Source organism: Gouania willdenowi, chromosome 2, assembly GCF_900634775.1.
Source record: "Gouania willdenowi chromosome 2, fGouWil2.1, whole genome shotgun sequence".
NCBI classification, from domain to species: Eukaryota; Metazoa; Chordata; class Actinopteri; order Blenniiformes; family Gobiesocidae; genus Gouania; species Gouania willdenowi.
In genome coordinates this window covers 4,446,828-4,462,120 of record NC_041045.1, presented here as the reverse complement: position 1 = coordinate 4,462,120, position 15,293 = coordinate 4,446,828, and the positions used below count along the sequence as shown (strand labels likewise).

Below are 15,293 nucleotides of genomic sequence, written 5' to 3'. Positions count from 1 at the left end.
AAACAAAACGACAACAGAAAAATACAAAAAATGATTCCAAAAAACGCAAAAACAACAGAAATAACAAACTGACAACAGAAATACACAAAAACAATTCCCAAAACACAAAAATGATTCTAAAAACCCACAAACAACGGAAGAATAAATAAATAAAACGACAACAGAACTCAGAGAAGAGATCAAAGTAAATTTCCTGGAAAAAAGTTGTCGGAATACATGCACCTTAACAAATTATTCAAAAAGAAGACAAAAATGAACTTGCTGGAACTATTACAAAGAACTCAAGAAAATATCAAAGCGTTTTCCTCTGAAGAAAACTGGCAGTTGACCGTCAAAACATGTCAGGAGATCAAAGTAAATTTCCTGAAAAAAAGTTGGCTGAATAAATGAAACCTTAACATATTAACAAAAATACATTTGAACTATTTACAAATGTTTCCATGACAACGGTCGCACACAATGAGCTTTGATAAAGGCGGTGGGAGGCTAGAATTTTACACTTTCAACACGTGAATGGGGGAAAAGGTGCAAATAAAAAGCGAATGATGTCATGATGATGTCATACGTCACGGATTGATGAGGGGCAGACTTGGATACGTACTTTCAGCAGCTAGCAGTCCTATGGACAGCACGGCGGAGGAAAAACACCAGCAAAGAAATAGAGGCCGGATTAGAGGAGGTTTGCAGCAAACATAGAAACAAATATAGAGTTTGACGCGTCAGAGAGAAGAACAAAGATGAGGCAGGGGAGCGAGGTAGAGGAAGAGAAGGGACACACACACACACAGAGAGAGAGAGAGAGCAAAGGAAACATCTGCAGCAGCCCTGCACAGACCAAAGGAAACGCACACCGGTCTGAGTTGTAGCTGTTTTACACAGAAACCCACAGCGCAGCTCACTTCGTAAACACTGATCATAACTCCATGAGTGGTTTCCTCTCAGTATCTAGTGGGTATCTATGGACAGGTGCCACAGTCAGCTGTCCGTCAAAAGGAAGCGAAAGTCGGGCCTGAGACGGGGAAGTGGTGCTGTTGGGAAACGTCTGTCTTTAAACTGGGGAAGTTCTTCATAGACAGCGAGCTGCCAGTTTAACACAGCAGAATAGAAAGTACGAAGAGGACAAAGAGTCACTGGGATGCTTTACGTGTTTAACCTGAGATAACACGCTGGGATTAGAATTAATTTATCGTCTTCCATTTTCTGTGATCACGGAAAATGAACAGAAAAAATTGAAAATCGGGCCCCAACATGACGTGGAGATGCCTCACATGCATGTTTTGGACAAGATCATACTTATTTCTATTATGTTTATTTCATCAGTACACTGTGTTTAATTTTAATTATTTACTTTTAATTCATTTTGTAAATTGTATTTATTTATACGTGTATACGTACATATACCTATGGGTATGTGTGTGTCTATATATATATATATATATATATATATATATATATATATATATATATATATGCGTACATTCTAATTTCTTATAGATATACAATATCTATTACTTTGCTGGACTATTTCTTTAACAATATTGTTGCTATTAATCCTACTATTTCTGTCATTGCTAATGTTATTATTGTCAGTTTTCTTTTGTTTTGGTTTATCCCTGATCTTGTTTTGTTGTTGTTGTTGTTGTTTTTAAATGCACATAATTATTGTACTGAATGTGGAAAACTTTGTTAATTGAGTGCCAAAAATGAATCACTTATTTACACGCCATTTTTCACCTGAAAGATTTAATTTCCAGAAAGTGACACAAACGGACAAATATGTCCAGTTTCTCCATAATCTCATTCAAAATCTAAAGCCACGTGTTGCGGTTCGAGTAGTGATCGTGTTATCCCGTGGTTGAAAATGAACGCAGGGCTTCATCTGAAGTCTGTTTTTATAGTTTTCCATTTAGATTATAATGACTGCATTCAAATGTGAAAAGGCTCTGGTACAAAGACAGGTTCATCTGATGGTGTAATAACTGAACTGGTGATGAGTTCATCTGGTGACACGTTACAGCTGAAGCAAGGCTGCGCCGGATTTTGTGCAAAACTCAAGGGTGGTTCAGCGGTTGGCGGTAATCAATGGTTTCGCGAATAATCTTTTGGGATCAAATCACACATTTCCATGATATTTTTCTTCTCTGTTAAACTGAGAGTTAGCATTGTGTGGCTAACATCGCTCTTGCAAATTATTAATCAATAATAGAAGATTTTGACGCTATCAGTTCACCTCTGATGGCGTGCTTTGTTGGCGAGTTTAACCCTTCGTGCACGAGCGAAGGCGGCGCTCGCAGATTTACCTGAGGAGGTTGGGTCGTCGGAGAAGTCGTGCATCTCCTCCGGTGGGTCGCCGTAGTAGGAGTTGAACTTGTGGCTGGAAACGGCCGCTAGCACTGCACCCTGGGACACGGAGGAGGGAAACACACGTTACGCCCCCCAGTTGTTGTTGTTGTTTGGTGCACGTGGCGACATTTGCATCAATGCTGAGCCTGACCTTCAGCTTCCTCCTGGCGTTGAACTTCCTCAGCTGCTCCACGGTCTCGGGCAGGTGGATCTTGTAGGCGTACCTGTCGCGCTCCTGGAAATAGACGCACGCATGAAGATACACATACACACATACGTGGTCATGTTTGATGTGGTGTGAGGCGGAGCTGGTTCTGCGGCCTTGCCTTCAGCCAGGGGTGGTTGAGGGCCTCGTAGACGGTGATCCTCTCAGCGGGGTCCAGCATCAGCATGCGCCTCACCAGGTCCTTGGCGCTCTCTGAGATGTGAGCCCATTGGCGCGGGTTCATCTGTGGGAACACAGACGAGCACTAAACCAATGCTCTGTTATTGATGCTTTGGTTCATTAGCACATTATTCTCAACCATCAAAGCAGCTGCCGCACATTAGCACGCTGAGCAGGAAACTCACGCCAACTATGAAACAAGCCTCTGACTCATTACTTCCTGCTGATATCAAGGTTCTCGCCAGCGCTGTTGAGGGTAGGGGCCCCCTACCCTCTACGCTGTGCTGTCACCAACTACACTGCGTTTCAACCAGCGTAGGGGCTTTTCTGTTGTTTTTTCCTTTTTTAATCATTACCGTTGTAATAACTGTTGCACACTTGGACACAAAAGGGACTTCTCGGCTTGCCTGTGTAGTTTAAACTCTCTTTTTAATCTACATAACCCAGAAACACATACATCGGCCGCACTGTCTATTTAATACAGGCGATTTTTTGCACGACTGCCCCCATGTTGCCTGTGTGCAACCTCCGCTTTGTAATCCATAATAACCGTCTAATATAAACAGTGTGCTTCATTATCTAAACAAAAACAATAGAAAAATATGAAATTAATGAGTTGGGGGAGGTGTCCAAAGCGCGTCTAAGAATCAGTCTTTTGAATCAAAAGTTATATCTTGTCTATACAGTGTCTGTGAGTATTTATTAGTGGAGGACCTGTCCTATACCAAGCATGAGTACCTCTATAACTACATCTTGACAATTCACCAATTCAACAAATAACTTTTGCCTTTAAAGATAGACAGTAACAAAGATAAGAAACAAAACAACAACTTTAGCTTTACTTCACAAAATTTGGCCCTCACAGGCTTATAAATTTCCCCCTACAACACTTGCGCTGACAGCACTCGTAATGTATCGTATTTTTTAGTATAGGAACATATTGTGTTACGACGTGCACGATACGATGCATCAACTTTAGCAATTTCATGAAGTAAAACTTTAGCTTTACTTTATAAAATTTGGCCCTCAGAAAGTTATACATTTCATAATTTTCCAGGGGGTGCCCATGGTCCCTCACACGCCATGCGATCCCCCTTTGCTGTGAAAAATTCCTTATCGTATTGTTTATTATAGGGATATGTTGTATCGTGACATGCATGATACAATATAGCAATTTTGCAAAGTAAAACTAGCTATAATTCACAAATTTGGCCCTCAGACGCTAATAAATATTCCTCTACAACACTCGCGCCGGCAGCACTCGCGATGTATTGTATCGTTTAGTATAGGGATATATTGTATTGTAACATGCACAATACGATATACTGTATATCAATTTTAGCAATTTTTTAAAGTAAAACTTTAGCTTTACTTCACCTCCCGATCCCCCTATGCTGTGAAAAATCCCTGTTGAGAACCCTTTGATATCGTTGTCTCTCACCTTGTATTTCCCTTTGATGATGGCCTCAAACAGGCGCTCCTTGGTGCCATAGAAAGGCAGGCAGCCTGAGAGGAGGATGAAGAGGATGACTCCGCAGCCCCACACGTCCACCGGCTTACCGTACGGCTCCCTCTTCACCACTTCAGGGGCCATGAAGTGGGGCGTACCCACTCGACCTGAGGCAGATGCAGATAGAACGCTGATTATTTACTTTTTAAAGGTGCGCCTGACGGTGGAGAAGAAGCCGTGCTGCTGCCGTACCTCCGGCGACTAAACCCGACTCTCCCAGCTGTATGGCTACGCCGAAACCTCCCAGCTTCACCGGGGCCGAGTTCTCCTTGGAGGCCAACAGGACGCAGTGTGGCTACATGGGGACACATATTTATATTCATTATTTTGTGGTGTGAAATGTTGGGAAAGACTTGAACAAGTGATTTTACTCAAACAGAACAATAGTCAGCAACCAGTATAAGAAAAACTGATCCATTTATTATTAATCACTGGGTTACTTTCAGTTTAACCTTAAACAGAAGAATATTCTACAAATGAATAAAATATATAAATTACAAGACCCTGAAAAATGGCTTCAATTAATAAAATCAAAACAATACATTTTAGATGCATGCCAATAAAACCAATACAAAAAAGTTGCTTATTATTTTGGATTGGGACACCCTAATAGAAAACAAGAGCTATCACTTAATGACACTTTTTAAGAAATATTTATTACATAAAAGGAAATTGACTTTGATCTCCTGACATGTTTCTTTCTGGGAGTGGCCAAAGTGGAGTTTTTGGATTTTGGGTTGTTTTTACACTTGTATGAACATTTATTTTATTTTGTGTTTTTTAAATGCAGTTTTTAGGTTCATACACATTAATTTACATGTAGTTTATAGGTTCATACACATGTATCTACAAGTAGTTTTTGGGTTGTGTTTACACTAGTATTTATATGTATTTTATGGGTCCATACACATTTATGTACATGTAGTTTTTGGGTCCATACATTTGTTTTTACGTAGAGTATTTGGGTTCATACACCTTTATTTACTTGTAGTTTTTGGGTTGTATTTATATGTATTTTGTGGGTCCGTACCCATGTATTTACATGTAGTTTTTGAGTCCATACCCATGTATTTACATATAGTTTTTGAGTTGTGTTTACACGTGTATTTATATGTATTTTATGGGTCCATACATATTTATGCACATGTAGCTTACACTTGTTTTTACAAATAGTATTTGGGTTCATACACCTTTATTTACTTGTAGTTTTTGGGTTGTATTTACATGTAGGTTTTGGGTTGTGTTTACACTAGTATTTATATGTATTTTATGGGTCCATACATATTTATGTGCTGTACATTTACATATAGTATTTGGGTTCATACACGTGTTTACCTGTACACTTTTGAATGGAAAATTAGACACTTTATTTATGTAAAGCACAATAAGTTGTCTTGTGAATTTGCTTTGTCTTGCCTTAAAAAAAGGTTGACGAACACTACTGGAGTGTATTGCTTGTAATTTACAGTTTTGAAACCTGCTGAGCTTCTGGCCTCACTTGTAGTTTTTAAAATGTTGTGGCTCTAGAGGTACAAAAAAAAAAAAAGGTTTCCGAACAAAGCCTCAACCTCACCACTAGTTGGTTGAGAAGTTGCCCTTACCAGAAAGTCATGGCATTCTTAGTATCAAAGCCTTTATGATTCAATGCAATATGTCAAGCAAATGTTTCCCAGCAACCCTAGTTTGTATGTTATTGTAAAATATGTCCAAATGTCATGATCATGAAGAGGTGTGTGAGATGCTGAGCTCATTTCCTGTTCTTGTGTGCTACTCGCGAAAGGGAAAGAGGAGGAGGGTGTAGAGAGAGAGAGAGAGAGAGAGAGAGAGAGAGAGAGAGAGAGAGAGAGAGAGAGAGAGAGAGAGAAACATGAAAAGAGATAAAAGCGACAGGGCAGGTCGTATGTCATTATAAGGCTCCACTTTTTGTAAACGAGTTCCTCATCAAAGCATGATTGTGCTCATTGGACACGTTACACTACAGCTGGGCTGAAAACTGACTGAATGGTGAGTGAACGCACAGATAAATGTGCCCAACGCAAATTATCTGCTGCACAGACCAAAAAAAACCCAACAATTAGTCAGAGAGATTTTAAATACCATTTGAAGATTTCACATATTAGTCAGCAGTCTGTCTGCGGCTCTCACTTTGAAGGTTACCTGCTACAGCAGTTGTTCATCCTCATTTAAATCTCCATTTTTTTTTTCCTTTTTCATCTATTTTAGTTCTTACAGTATCATTTTTTTCTCTTTATTGACTGATGGTTTAAACTTGACTTTTCTTTTATGTCATATTTGATCTTTACTATCATATGTTCTGTTTTCCTCACAATATTTCCTGTTTTTAAGTTTCTCACTTTATTTCCCCATTCATTGTCTTTCTATTGTTTTTACTATCTGTAATGCACCTTGTAACCCTGTTTTATTAAAAGAGCTATATAAATAAAATTTATTATTATTTGACATCAAGTTTGACACTTTTTTTCAATTATGTGAATGTTACTGAATGCTCTTAGTTTTGTTATCGCTAACTCGGTGCTTCTCAATGCAGGATTTGCGTTGATGAACACAAAGTTCAAGTAATGGGAACACAGAACCATGAGGAAGTCAAATGTGTTCCTTTTGTTTTTATTGTTGTTTTTGTTCATGTTTAACTTGGTTAAAATAATTATTTATTCTATTTATCCATAGGACTATGGATGGAAATTAGCATTTACAACTTCGGCTGTACATTAATACACGCTGTCCCTACTTCCTACTTCATTTTTTTTTTTAAAGCATTTTAATGTCTTCACAGTTTTATACATTATCATAATTATGGTACTATTAACATTATTATATTGTTACTTACTTAATTTGTAGCTTTAGTGTTTCCGATCATCTGGGGCGAATGTCATAATATTTTTAAGTTGTTGTCTCAAACGACAGCACATTTAGATTTTTCAATATACACTCTAAGTATAAATAAAGACTACAAATAAGCAATACAATCAATGGATTTAGATTTTTATGGGGAAAACCCCCCCTCAGAATACAAACGCAGACGCAGGAAGAAAACAAATTATTTTATTTTATTTTAAAGATACCAGCAGAAAAAACAATGCCGATGAAATTTTATTTACAACTTTATTTATCCCAAAGGGCAAATCAGTTTTTGCAATCCACCAGGCCATACACACATTCAAAACAGCAGACAAAGACAATAATAAAAGTCAAAATATTGACAGAGACGCACAGTTTTTACCACTATGCAGTTTAGCATCCACAATTTTGTGCTAATAAATGTTTATTTTTCCTTCCTCAGAGCTCTGGTATGATGGACACGTTCACATCTTCACTCCTTCCTTTTTCAATGTCCTCTTCCTCACTTTCCCCCTTCCCCTCCACCACAGTGGCAGCTCACGCTAACAACACCGACTGCCCAATGGAGGACGCGACCCAACGTCTGTCTCTGGCCGCCGTTTACGCCCTTTTTTTCATCTTTGGCCTCATCGGAAACCTTTTTGCTTTGTGGGTCTTCCTCTTTCTTCACTCTAGCCGCAACTCAGTGCGAGTGTTCCTCATCAACTGTGCCGTAGCAGACCTGGTCCTCCTGGCGTGCCTCCCATTCCGGGTGTTCTACCACATGAACGAGAACCAGTGGGTGCTGGGAAGGTTGGCATGCAAGCTGGTGGGGAATTTATTCTACATGAACATGTATATTAGCATCCTGCTGTTGGGGCTCATAAGTCTGGACCGATTCTGGAAGTTGAGTGGTAAAGGCAGAGCCCGGAGAGGGATACGGATGACTCTGTGGGGGCGTCGCCAACCGTGGAGCTGGGTGGGGTGTGGGGCTTTGTGGGGGTTCTCCATCCTGGGCTTGGTGCCCATGATCACCACAGCAGAGGACACGGAATCCAACCACCTGTGCTTCGAGTACAGGAAGCGAAGAAACAAAGCCACAGGGAAAGCCTACTTCAACGGCATCATCGTGGTGCTGTTCTGGTTCGTCTTCGTCATGATGGTGGTCTCCTACGCCAAGATCGCCTTGCGGCTGCTGCGAGTGTCGCGGGACAAACCGGACCTCCCCAACGCTCAAAGATACAAACGAACCGCCAAGAAGTCTTTCTTTGTTCTCTTTGTCTTCACCGTGTGTTTCGGTCCGTACCACGCCTTCCGGCCCTACTACATCCTCTCCCAACTCAGTGACACTGAGTCATGTGACCACCAGCGCATCATGCACATGACTAACGAGGTGATGCTGTTGTTCTCAGCCTTTAACAGCTGTTTAGATCCCATCATGTACTTCCTGCTTTCTGGCTCAGTCCGCAAAGCTGCCATTCAGGCGCTTGGGCGCAGGTTCAGCACCGGACTTCAGTTTCCTAACGACGTCACGACCAACAGCTCCACCATGGAGTTTAGACGCACATCTGCTCCCATGGCTCTACCGGACTCGGGCCTTAATGGTGACCTGCTCACCCCAGGAACCAGAATGCTTGTTCCTGACTCTACCCTGCGATGCACAACCACGGCAGAATCTGGATCTACAGAAACATAATTACTACATCCTATCAATGTAGATCAGTGGTTCTTAAACTTTTCAGCCCGCGACCCCCAAAAAAAATGTCCCCACTGTATTAAAGGTGTTTGAACACAGACATGAACATTGAAGAACAGTCATGTGGAGACAGGACCAGCTATAAGGGGGAAAAAAAGGGGAGAGATTTTTGGGGTCCATCCATAAAGTCAGCAAAATGATGGTCCATTGTTCTATGAATCTGTGATAACTGCATTTATTTATTGATCTGAATAATATCCACTGTTATCCAGGAAGTTTATTACTATTTGCGCCCTTGAATATAGTCATCTTAAAGGTGTAAATCCTTGTTTTAATCAAAAATAAAATGGGTTAAAAGCGACTAAAAAATAGTGGAAAAGGTGGTAAAATGGGTTTTTAAAAACCACAGAAATTTGCGAAAAGTTGCAAATAAGAGTGGCCAGAAAAAGCGGTAAAAAGGGTTCAAACTAGAGTCAATATTGGAACAATTAGTAGGAACAATTAGCTTACACTTGCAAATAATGGGCCTGACACATCTTGAATGAAAAAAGAAAAGAATGAATTATGGTGAAAAGAGGTTCAAAGTGACAATTATGGGTCAACATGTCACATTAGGTGGTAAAAGTGGTTATAAGTGCAGAAAATGTCTTGAAAGTGAGAATAATTTGCAGAAAAGGCATTGAAACTTGATGAAGAAGTGGCAGAAATGGGAGTAATGTACCAAAATTGCATTAAAAGGAGCAAAAATATGGCAAGAGTTAAAATATAGCAAGTTTGGTGTAGTTTCAAATATTCTTAGTTTCTTGAAGGCATCTGGTGACCCGCTCCCAGTGTCTCGCGACCCCAAGGTTGATAATCCCTGATATAGATAACGGATGGCATTAAGAAAATTCCTTTGTGTTAGTCACCATAGTAACAAGTTTCTTTATTCCTGACTTTACTCTGGACCACAAGAGCGACAACAGCTCCCCCTGGTGGACAAAATTGTTTCCATACAAACAATGTAGGCTAATGTACCAAACAATAAAATGTTGGACTTTTATTTGTAGTTAACCTTAGAAAATATGTTGTGGTGGTGGTTGTTTTTTTCAAACGGTGCTTCTCAACTCATGGTTTGTGATCAAAACGTGGGTTGCCTACTTGTTTTTAGTGGGTCACGGCCTGGATATTTATCCTGACAAAAGGGGAATTCGATTTGGGAACCACTGTCGCTCATTATGGGCCCTATTCTCTGGTCTGGACACAGTTACGCACTTCTCTCCATGTTTATTCTCCAGTCCAGGCTCCTGACACGTCCACCGCGCGTAAATCAACCAAAAGTGTGTAGTCTTTGAATGAAGGGGGTCTGAAGCAAAGGAGGCGGACTGGGGCATGATGTCATTTTTTTGGGCTGTCTAGAAATCCCGGAACATGAAGTTTTCCCAACGCTTGCAAATGCCATTGAAATCCGTGAAAATGATAAAGCACACTAATTAATTTGAAACGCCTTCATTGATAAACAATGTAACAGGTTGATTTGATCAGATGAATGCAGTGTGACGATAGGACGCATTTTTCTATCCGAGCCACAGTTAAAATCTCTGTTTTTCCCCTTGTATTAACGCCAAATTAACGTTTGTTTGTGTGGAAAGCCTGATTTCAATAACCACTTAGATTCCTGCATTCAGAAATTATCAGCGCGCATAAATCATCATCATCTGTCATCAATGTTTCACTTGTCATTTACTCTTGTAGTGGATCAAACCGTGGCTTTATGTTATACAGTGTTAAAATAGTTTAATCAGTCTGACGTCTGTCAAGAGTTTCACTGTAACGAGCAGCAGCAGCTGACGCACGCGCCGCGGCGCACACACATCAGCTCGGCGACACACCCCCTTCCAGGACAAGTAGTCGTCGACACGGGTAAAATATAACACAATATCATTTTTGTGGCCCCCACTGTAATAAAACTGGCCCATCGCTGATCAGAACAGCTGCAACAGTGTACGTCATTCTGAGAAGAAATCAACTTCCTTTTTTGCATATATATAAATATGTACAGTATTTGAAAAGGAATTAAATTTAAATCAGCCAGATGCAGCTCTCTGTCTAATTTTGTGCAGCCCTCATAGTAAATGCATAAAATGACAAAAATATACATCATTCCTCCAAAAACCCACAATGACAGAAAAACAAACTAAATTCTTTGTTCTTTCCTGTTTTAATGTTCAGATTTGTACCCAAAAGGACAACAAAAAGAAACAAAATGACAAAAAAAACACACAAAATAACAAAAACGTGAACTGACAACAACAAAAAATTACAATATGCCTCCAAAAACACAGGAAACGACAAAAAAACTCTACTCTAAAAATAAATCTAAAAGCACAAAATGTGAACAAATATACACAAAATACACATAAGACATTAAACAACAATAAAAAATACACGAAATGGCTCTAAAAACACCTAAAACAATAACAATTAAACAAAAACACATAATAAAGACAGAAAAATACACAAAATTATGACAGAAATATACCTAATTCCTCCAAAACCACACAAAATGACAGAAACATGTGAACTGACAAGAAAAAAATGACAATATGCCTCCAAAAATAAACACAAAAAACAACAAAATCCACTACAAAAATAATTCTAAAAGCACAAAATATTTACAAATATACACAAAAAGGCACTAAAAACACCCAAAACAAAAACAAATATACAATAACACATAAAAAAGACAGCAAAAATACACAAATTCCTCCAAAAACACGCAAAATAACAAAAACATGTGAACTGATGATAAAAAAAAATCACAATATGCCTCCAAAAACACACAAAAGGTCAGCAAAAACATACAAAACAACAAAAACTACAGATACATACAAAATACATTTAAAAGCACAAAATATTTATAAACATACTAAAAAAAACTCATAAGACACTGTACGACAACAAAAATACACAAAAAAGCTCTAAAAACACCCAGAACAGGAACAAATATTCAAAAACACATTAAAAGCACGGCAAAAACACACAAAAATCACAGTAAAACACACTAAATCCTTTGTACTTTCCGTATACTATCCTGTACTTTTCTGCTACACTGTGCGTTATGCTTTCTACCAAGGAATAAAATTTCTTCTACATAAAGAGGAACTAAACTGAAATCATTTGATAATGAAAGTGTTTTGACTGTGTTTAAAGCTACTTCACCAAATGTTTGCTCCATATGGCCTGGTGGTGCATGTCACCTGTGGCGGCTCAGCTAATCCTTGAGGAATCACTAGTCCACTGTAATCTGACAACAACCACAGAGCTGTTGTCGTTGTGCGATACAACAGAGAGAAGATGTCACGGCTTGTGGAGTGTGAATTAGGTCGGTCACGGGGTCAAAGGGGAAGAAGTACAGACAGAAGAAAGGATGGGATCTCACCTTTACATCGCGATGAATCACGTTGTTGTCATGGCAATAACGAAGCGCCTCCAAGATCTGCCTCATATAGTGGCTGAACGAGCAGACGAGGGGAAACGGTTGTTGTTTATTTTTGTGGGTTATTAATAATTCAAAGGCTATAAAGTGAGTCGTACCTGGCCACGGCTTCGCTGTAGACAAACCCTGCGTCGGCTCGCTTCACAATTTCAAAGCACAAGTCTGCTCCGTCCATGCTGAGGGAAAAGGTTTCATAATGTTTTTTTTATGTTTTTTACTGGTGTTTTTATGTTGTGTTGTGCATCACTGACTTACAATTCAAACACCATGTAGAGCATGCCGTCCGAGCTGTAGGTCTCCAGCAGCTCCACGATGTGCGGGTGCTTCAGCATGTGGCAGATACTGGCCTCCCTCTTCAGGTCTAAAGAAAGCAACAACAAAAAAAACAGAATGCATCATGGGACGAATCTTACACCCAATGTGTAGCGTTTCGCACTGGAAATTTGTGACGGAGGGTGTGAAATTCCCAATTTAGGACACATACACTTTGCATGTTTTCATTAAACGTGTAGCTTTGCCATATTTAACACAAAAAAGGACATAAAATGACCTTTTATTTAAAGGGCACCTGTAGTGGAAATGTATACAACAAAAAATGTGTATTACCAATAAACAAAATATGTGCACCTTTTTATATAAAACACACTTTAAAAGGACTTTTTGGAACAATTATATACCTTGGGGCATAAACTATGAAAAGCCGCCGTTTTGGTCAGGATGTGACGCACGTTCATTGATCGGCATGGCCTCTCGCTTTAAATAAATGGTGCATTGTGGGAGGTAGAGGTGTAACAGGTCTGTTTGCATTGTGAGAAGTGTATTTTTTTTTGTTCGATCTCGAAGAACGCTGCTGTTACTCAGCCATGGCCCAGTTCTCTCAGCAGAAACGAGCCATGGTAGCCAGAGTAGTTAGGTGTTGGAAGTGCAAAAATAGGGAGAGCAAATGTGATGAAAGCTGCGTGAAAGGATATCCTTTCATTGACGGCGCCCTAATGAGCAGTTAAGTTCATCATTTAGCCACAAGGAATTAAGAGGGAACAATGGGGGTGCGGTCAGTGCCATGATGACACCCGCCCATTGTATCCCCTGTAAGCAAACGTAGGAGTGCTCTGATCAAGTACGTTTACAAGCTGCATTGAGGCTTTCTGTGACGGAATTCTGTCGCAACTTTGGCTTGGTGCCCATTAGCTTAGCCGCAGATCCCTCTCAGAACAGCTCAGCTTGTAGCGGGCCTTGCATATCACAGAATTTCGTCAGAACGGAAACGTTTCAAGTGTGTATCCCGACGAATTATATGGAGCCAACGTCTGGCTAACTCTGACTTAGTGTCGTTATTTGGCTTAGAGATGTGTGGTTTTTCCTTTTGTTACAGGAACCACAGGTATTACACTCCGTTATTCCGGAACACTGTTGCCTAGCAATCGCTGACAAGTGTGTGTCATATCCTGACCAAAATGGCGTCTCCTCATAGTTTATCTCCGAAGGCATAAAATCGTACTAAAAAGTCCTTTTATGTGTTTTTGTTATAAAAGGTGCACAAAATCAGTTTATTGGTAATATATTAAACACATTTTTTGTTATATACATTTACACTATAGCAGTGGTTCACAGTAGTACCCTCTCCATAATTTCATATGCTTCTTAATTCACCAACATTGGTTCCCTAAGGCTTAATCTACAAATTCAATACAATGAGAGTAATTTAAAGTATAATAAAAAAATTTTTAAATACCATGCAACTTTTATGTGATTACTTAAAATGCATCCTATTATTGTCTCCTATTGTCAGAAGTGTGATAAAATGGCCTCTACGGCTTAAAATATTCCTGTTTCAATAAATTGCAAGAAAAAAAATATTTTATTGAGCAATTTCACGGTTAGTTTGTTGTGAATTTGACCAAAAAAAAAATGCTTAAAAAGAAAGTAGTAACATTTCACAATATCTTTAAATAACTGAATCTTTTCAAGTACCCCGTGCAATGTGCTCTTGAACCTCTGCACTACAGGTACCCTTTAAAGAAGCATCAGTATCTGTTGGAGCTTCATGTGAAATCCTCTGCAGTGGGTTAGCTAAGGAGAGCATCACCACCAGGGGGGGCCGGCGAGCACTGGTGACAGAATTTGCTCCATTGTTGAGGCAGACAGAGCAGAGCTGCACCACTGCACTACTGTAAATGCACATCTGGCTCGCTCCGACGATGTCGCCGCAGCTCGACTCACGATGAGCGGAAAACAAGAAGCGAATGACACTAAACAGGCTCGAGCGGGCAGACACACACATAATAAAAAACCTCATTTACACACTTAATCTGCTTCTGTTTGGATCGATTGTGAGTCTACTGCTCTTTCCGTCGTGACAGCGCAGGGGTAATGAGGAACAGCAAGAGGCTGTGTCCTCCTCACACACACACACACGACAGAGCAGCCATTGTCCCAATTCCCTTTGCGTCCTTTATCTCAGCCGTCTCATCGAGTGTCTAACAATGCCGCCCAGTGTCCGAGGAAAGCGTTCAGACACAGTGAGATAAAGAGGAGGTCGACTGGGAATCAGTGAATCACTCCGAAGGCCTCGGAATGTAGCACGAATGATGCTAATCACGGGTTTCTCCTCAATTCACTGAAACGGTTCTTTAAATGTAAGGAGATGACTCAGCAAGGAGCGAAAAAGCACACTTGTGTGCTCAGCATTTGTTGATGGAGAAAAAAAAAAAAAACCTAAGATTGCTTATTCAGTTCATTAACACAATAAAGTTCCTCTTTGTATATACAGTATATATAAATACTTAAAGAGGACAGTTTAAATCACGCCACAAGCAGCTCTCTGTCTAATTTTGTGCAGGCCCCCCGAAAGTAAATGCACAAAAGGACTCCAAAAATACAATAAAAATAAATAAAACAACAGCAAAAACACACACACACACACAAAAAGTGACAATAGAAAAAATACAATATGCCTCCAAAAACACACAAAAAGATAATATATAATATATAATTTACAAAATATTTACAAATATACACAAAGACACTAAACACAAATACACAA

At 39.7% G+C, this 15,293-nt stretch overlaps 2 protein-coding genes across 15 annotated transcripts in view; one reads left to right on the top strand and one right to left on the bottom strand.

The window, feature by feature from the left end:
* Positions 1-15,293, bottom strand: part of LOC114476805 (peripheral plasma membrane protein CASK) — a 47,171-nt gene that overhangs the window by 13,577 nt on the left and 18,301 nt on the right. For 4 of the 14 annotated variants that reach the window (XM_028468790.1, XM_028468738.1, XM_028468755.1 and 1 more), the window contains exons 3-11: positions 12,506-12,611; positions 12,349-12,426; positions 12,194-12,266; positions 4,431-4,533; positions 4,170-4,345; positions 2,670-2,813; positions 2,495-2,578; positions 2,301-2,400; positions 603-619 (exon numbers count right to left, since the gene is read on the bottom strand). In XM_028468790.1, coding sequence (XP_028324591.1) covers positions 603-619; positions 2,301-2,400; positions 2,495-2,578; positions 2,670-2,813; positions 4,170-4,345; positions 4,431-4,533; positions 12,194-12,266; positions 12,349-12,426; positions 12,506-12,611 — 881 coding nt within the window. Of the gene's footprint in view, positions 1-601; positions 620-2,300; positions 2,401-2,494; positions 2,579-2,669; positions 2,814-4,169; positions 4,346-4,430; positions 4,534-12,193; positions 12,267-12,348; positions 12,427-12,505; positions 12,612-15,293 lie in introns of all 14 variants that reach the window. The other 10 variants (XM_028468781.1, XM_028468824.1, XM_028468832.1 and 7 more) reach the window with 5 other exon arrangements.
* Positions 6,158-8,902, top strand: LOC114476989 (probable G-protein coupled receptor 34). Its single transcript, XM_028469016.1, has 2 exons — positions 6,158-6,242; positions 7,540-8,902. Exons 1-2 carry the CDS (start codon positions 6,240-6,242, stop codon positions 8,770-8,772), a joined length of 1,236 nt encoding a protein of 411 aa, XP_028324817.1. The 5' UTR covers positions 6,158-6,239; the 3' UTR covers positions 8,773-8,902.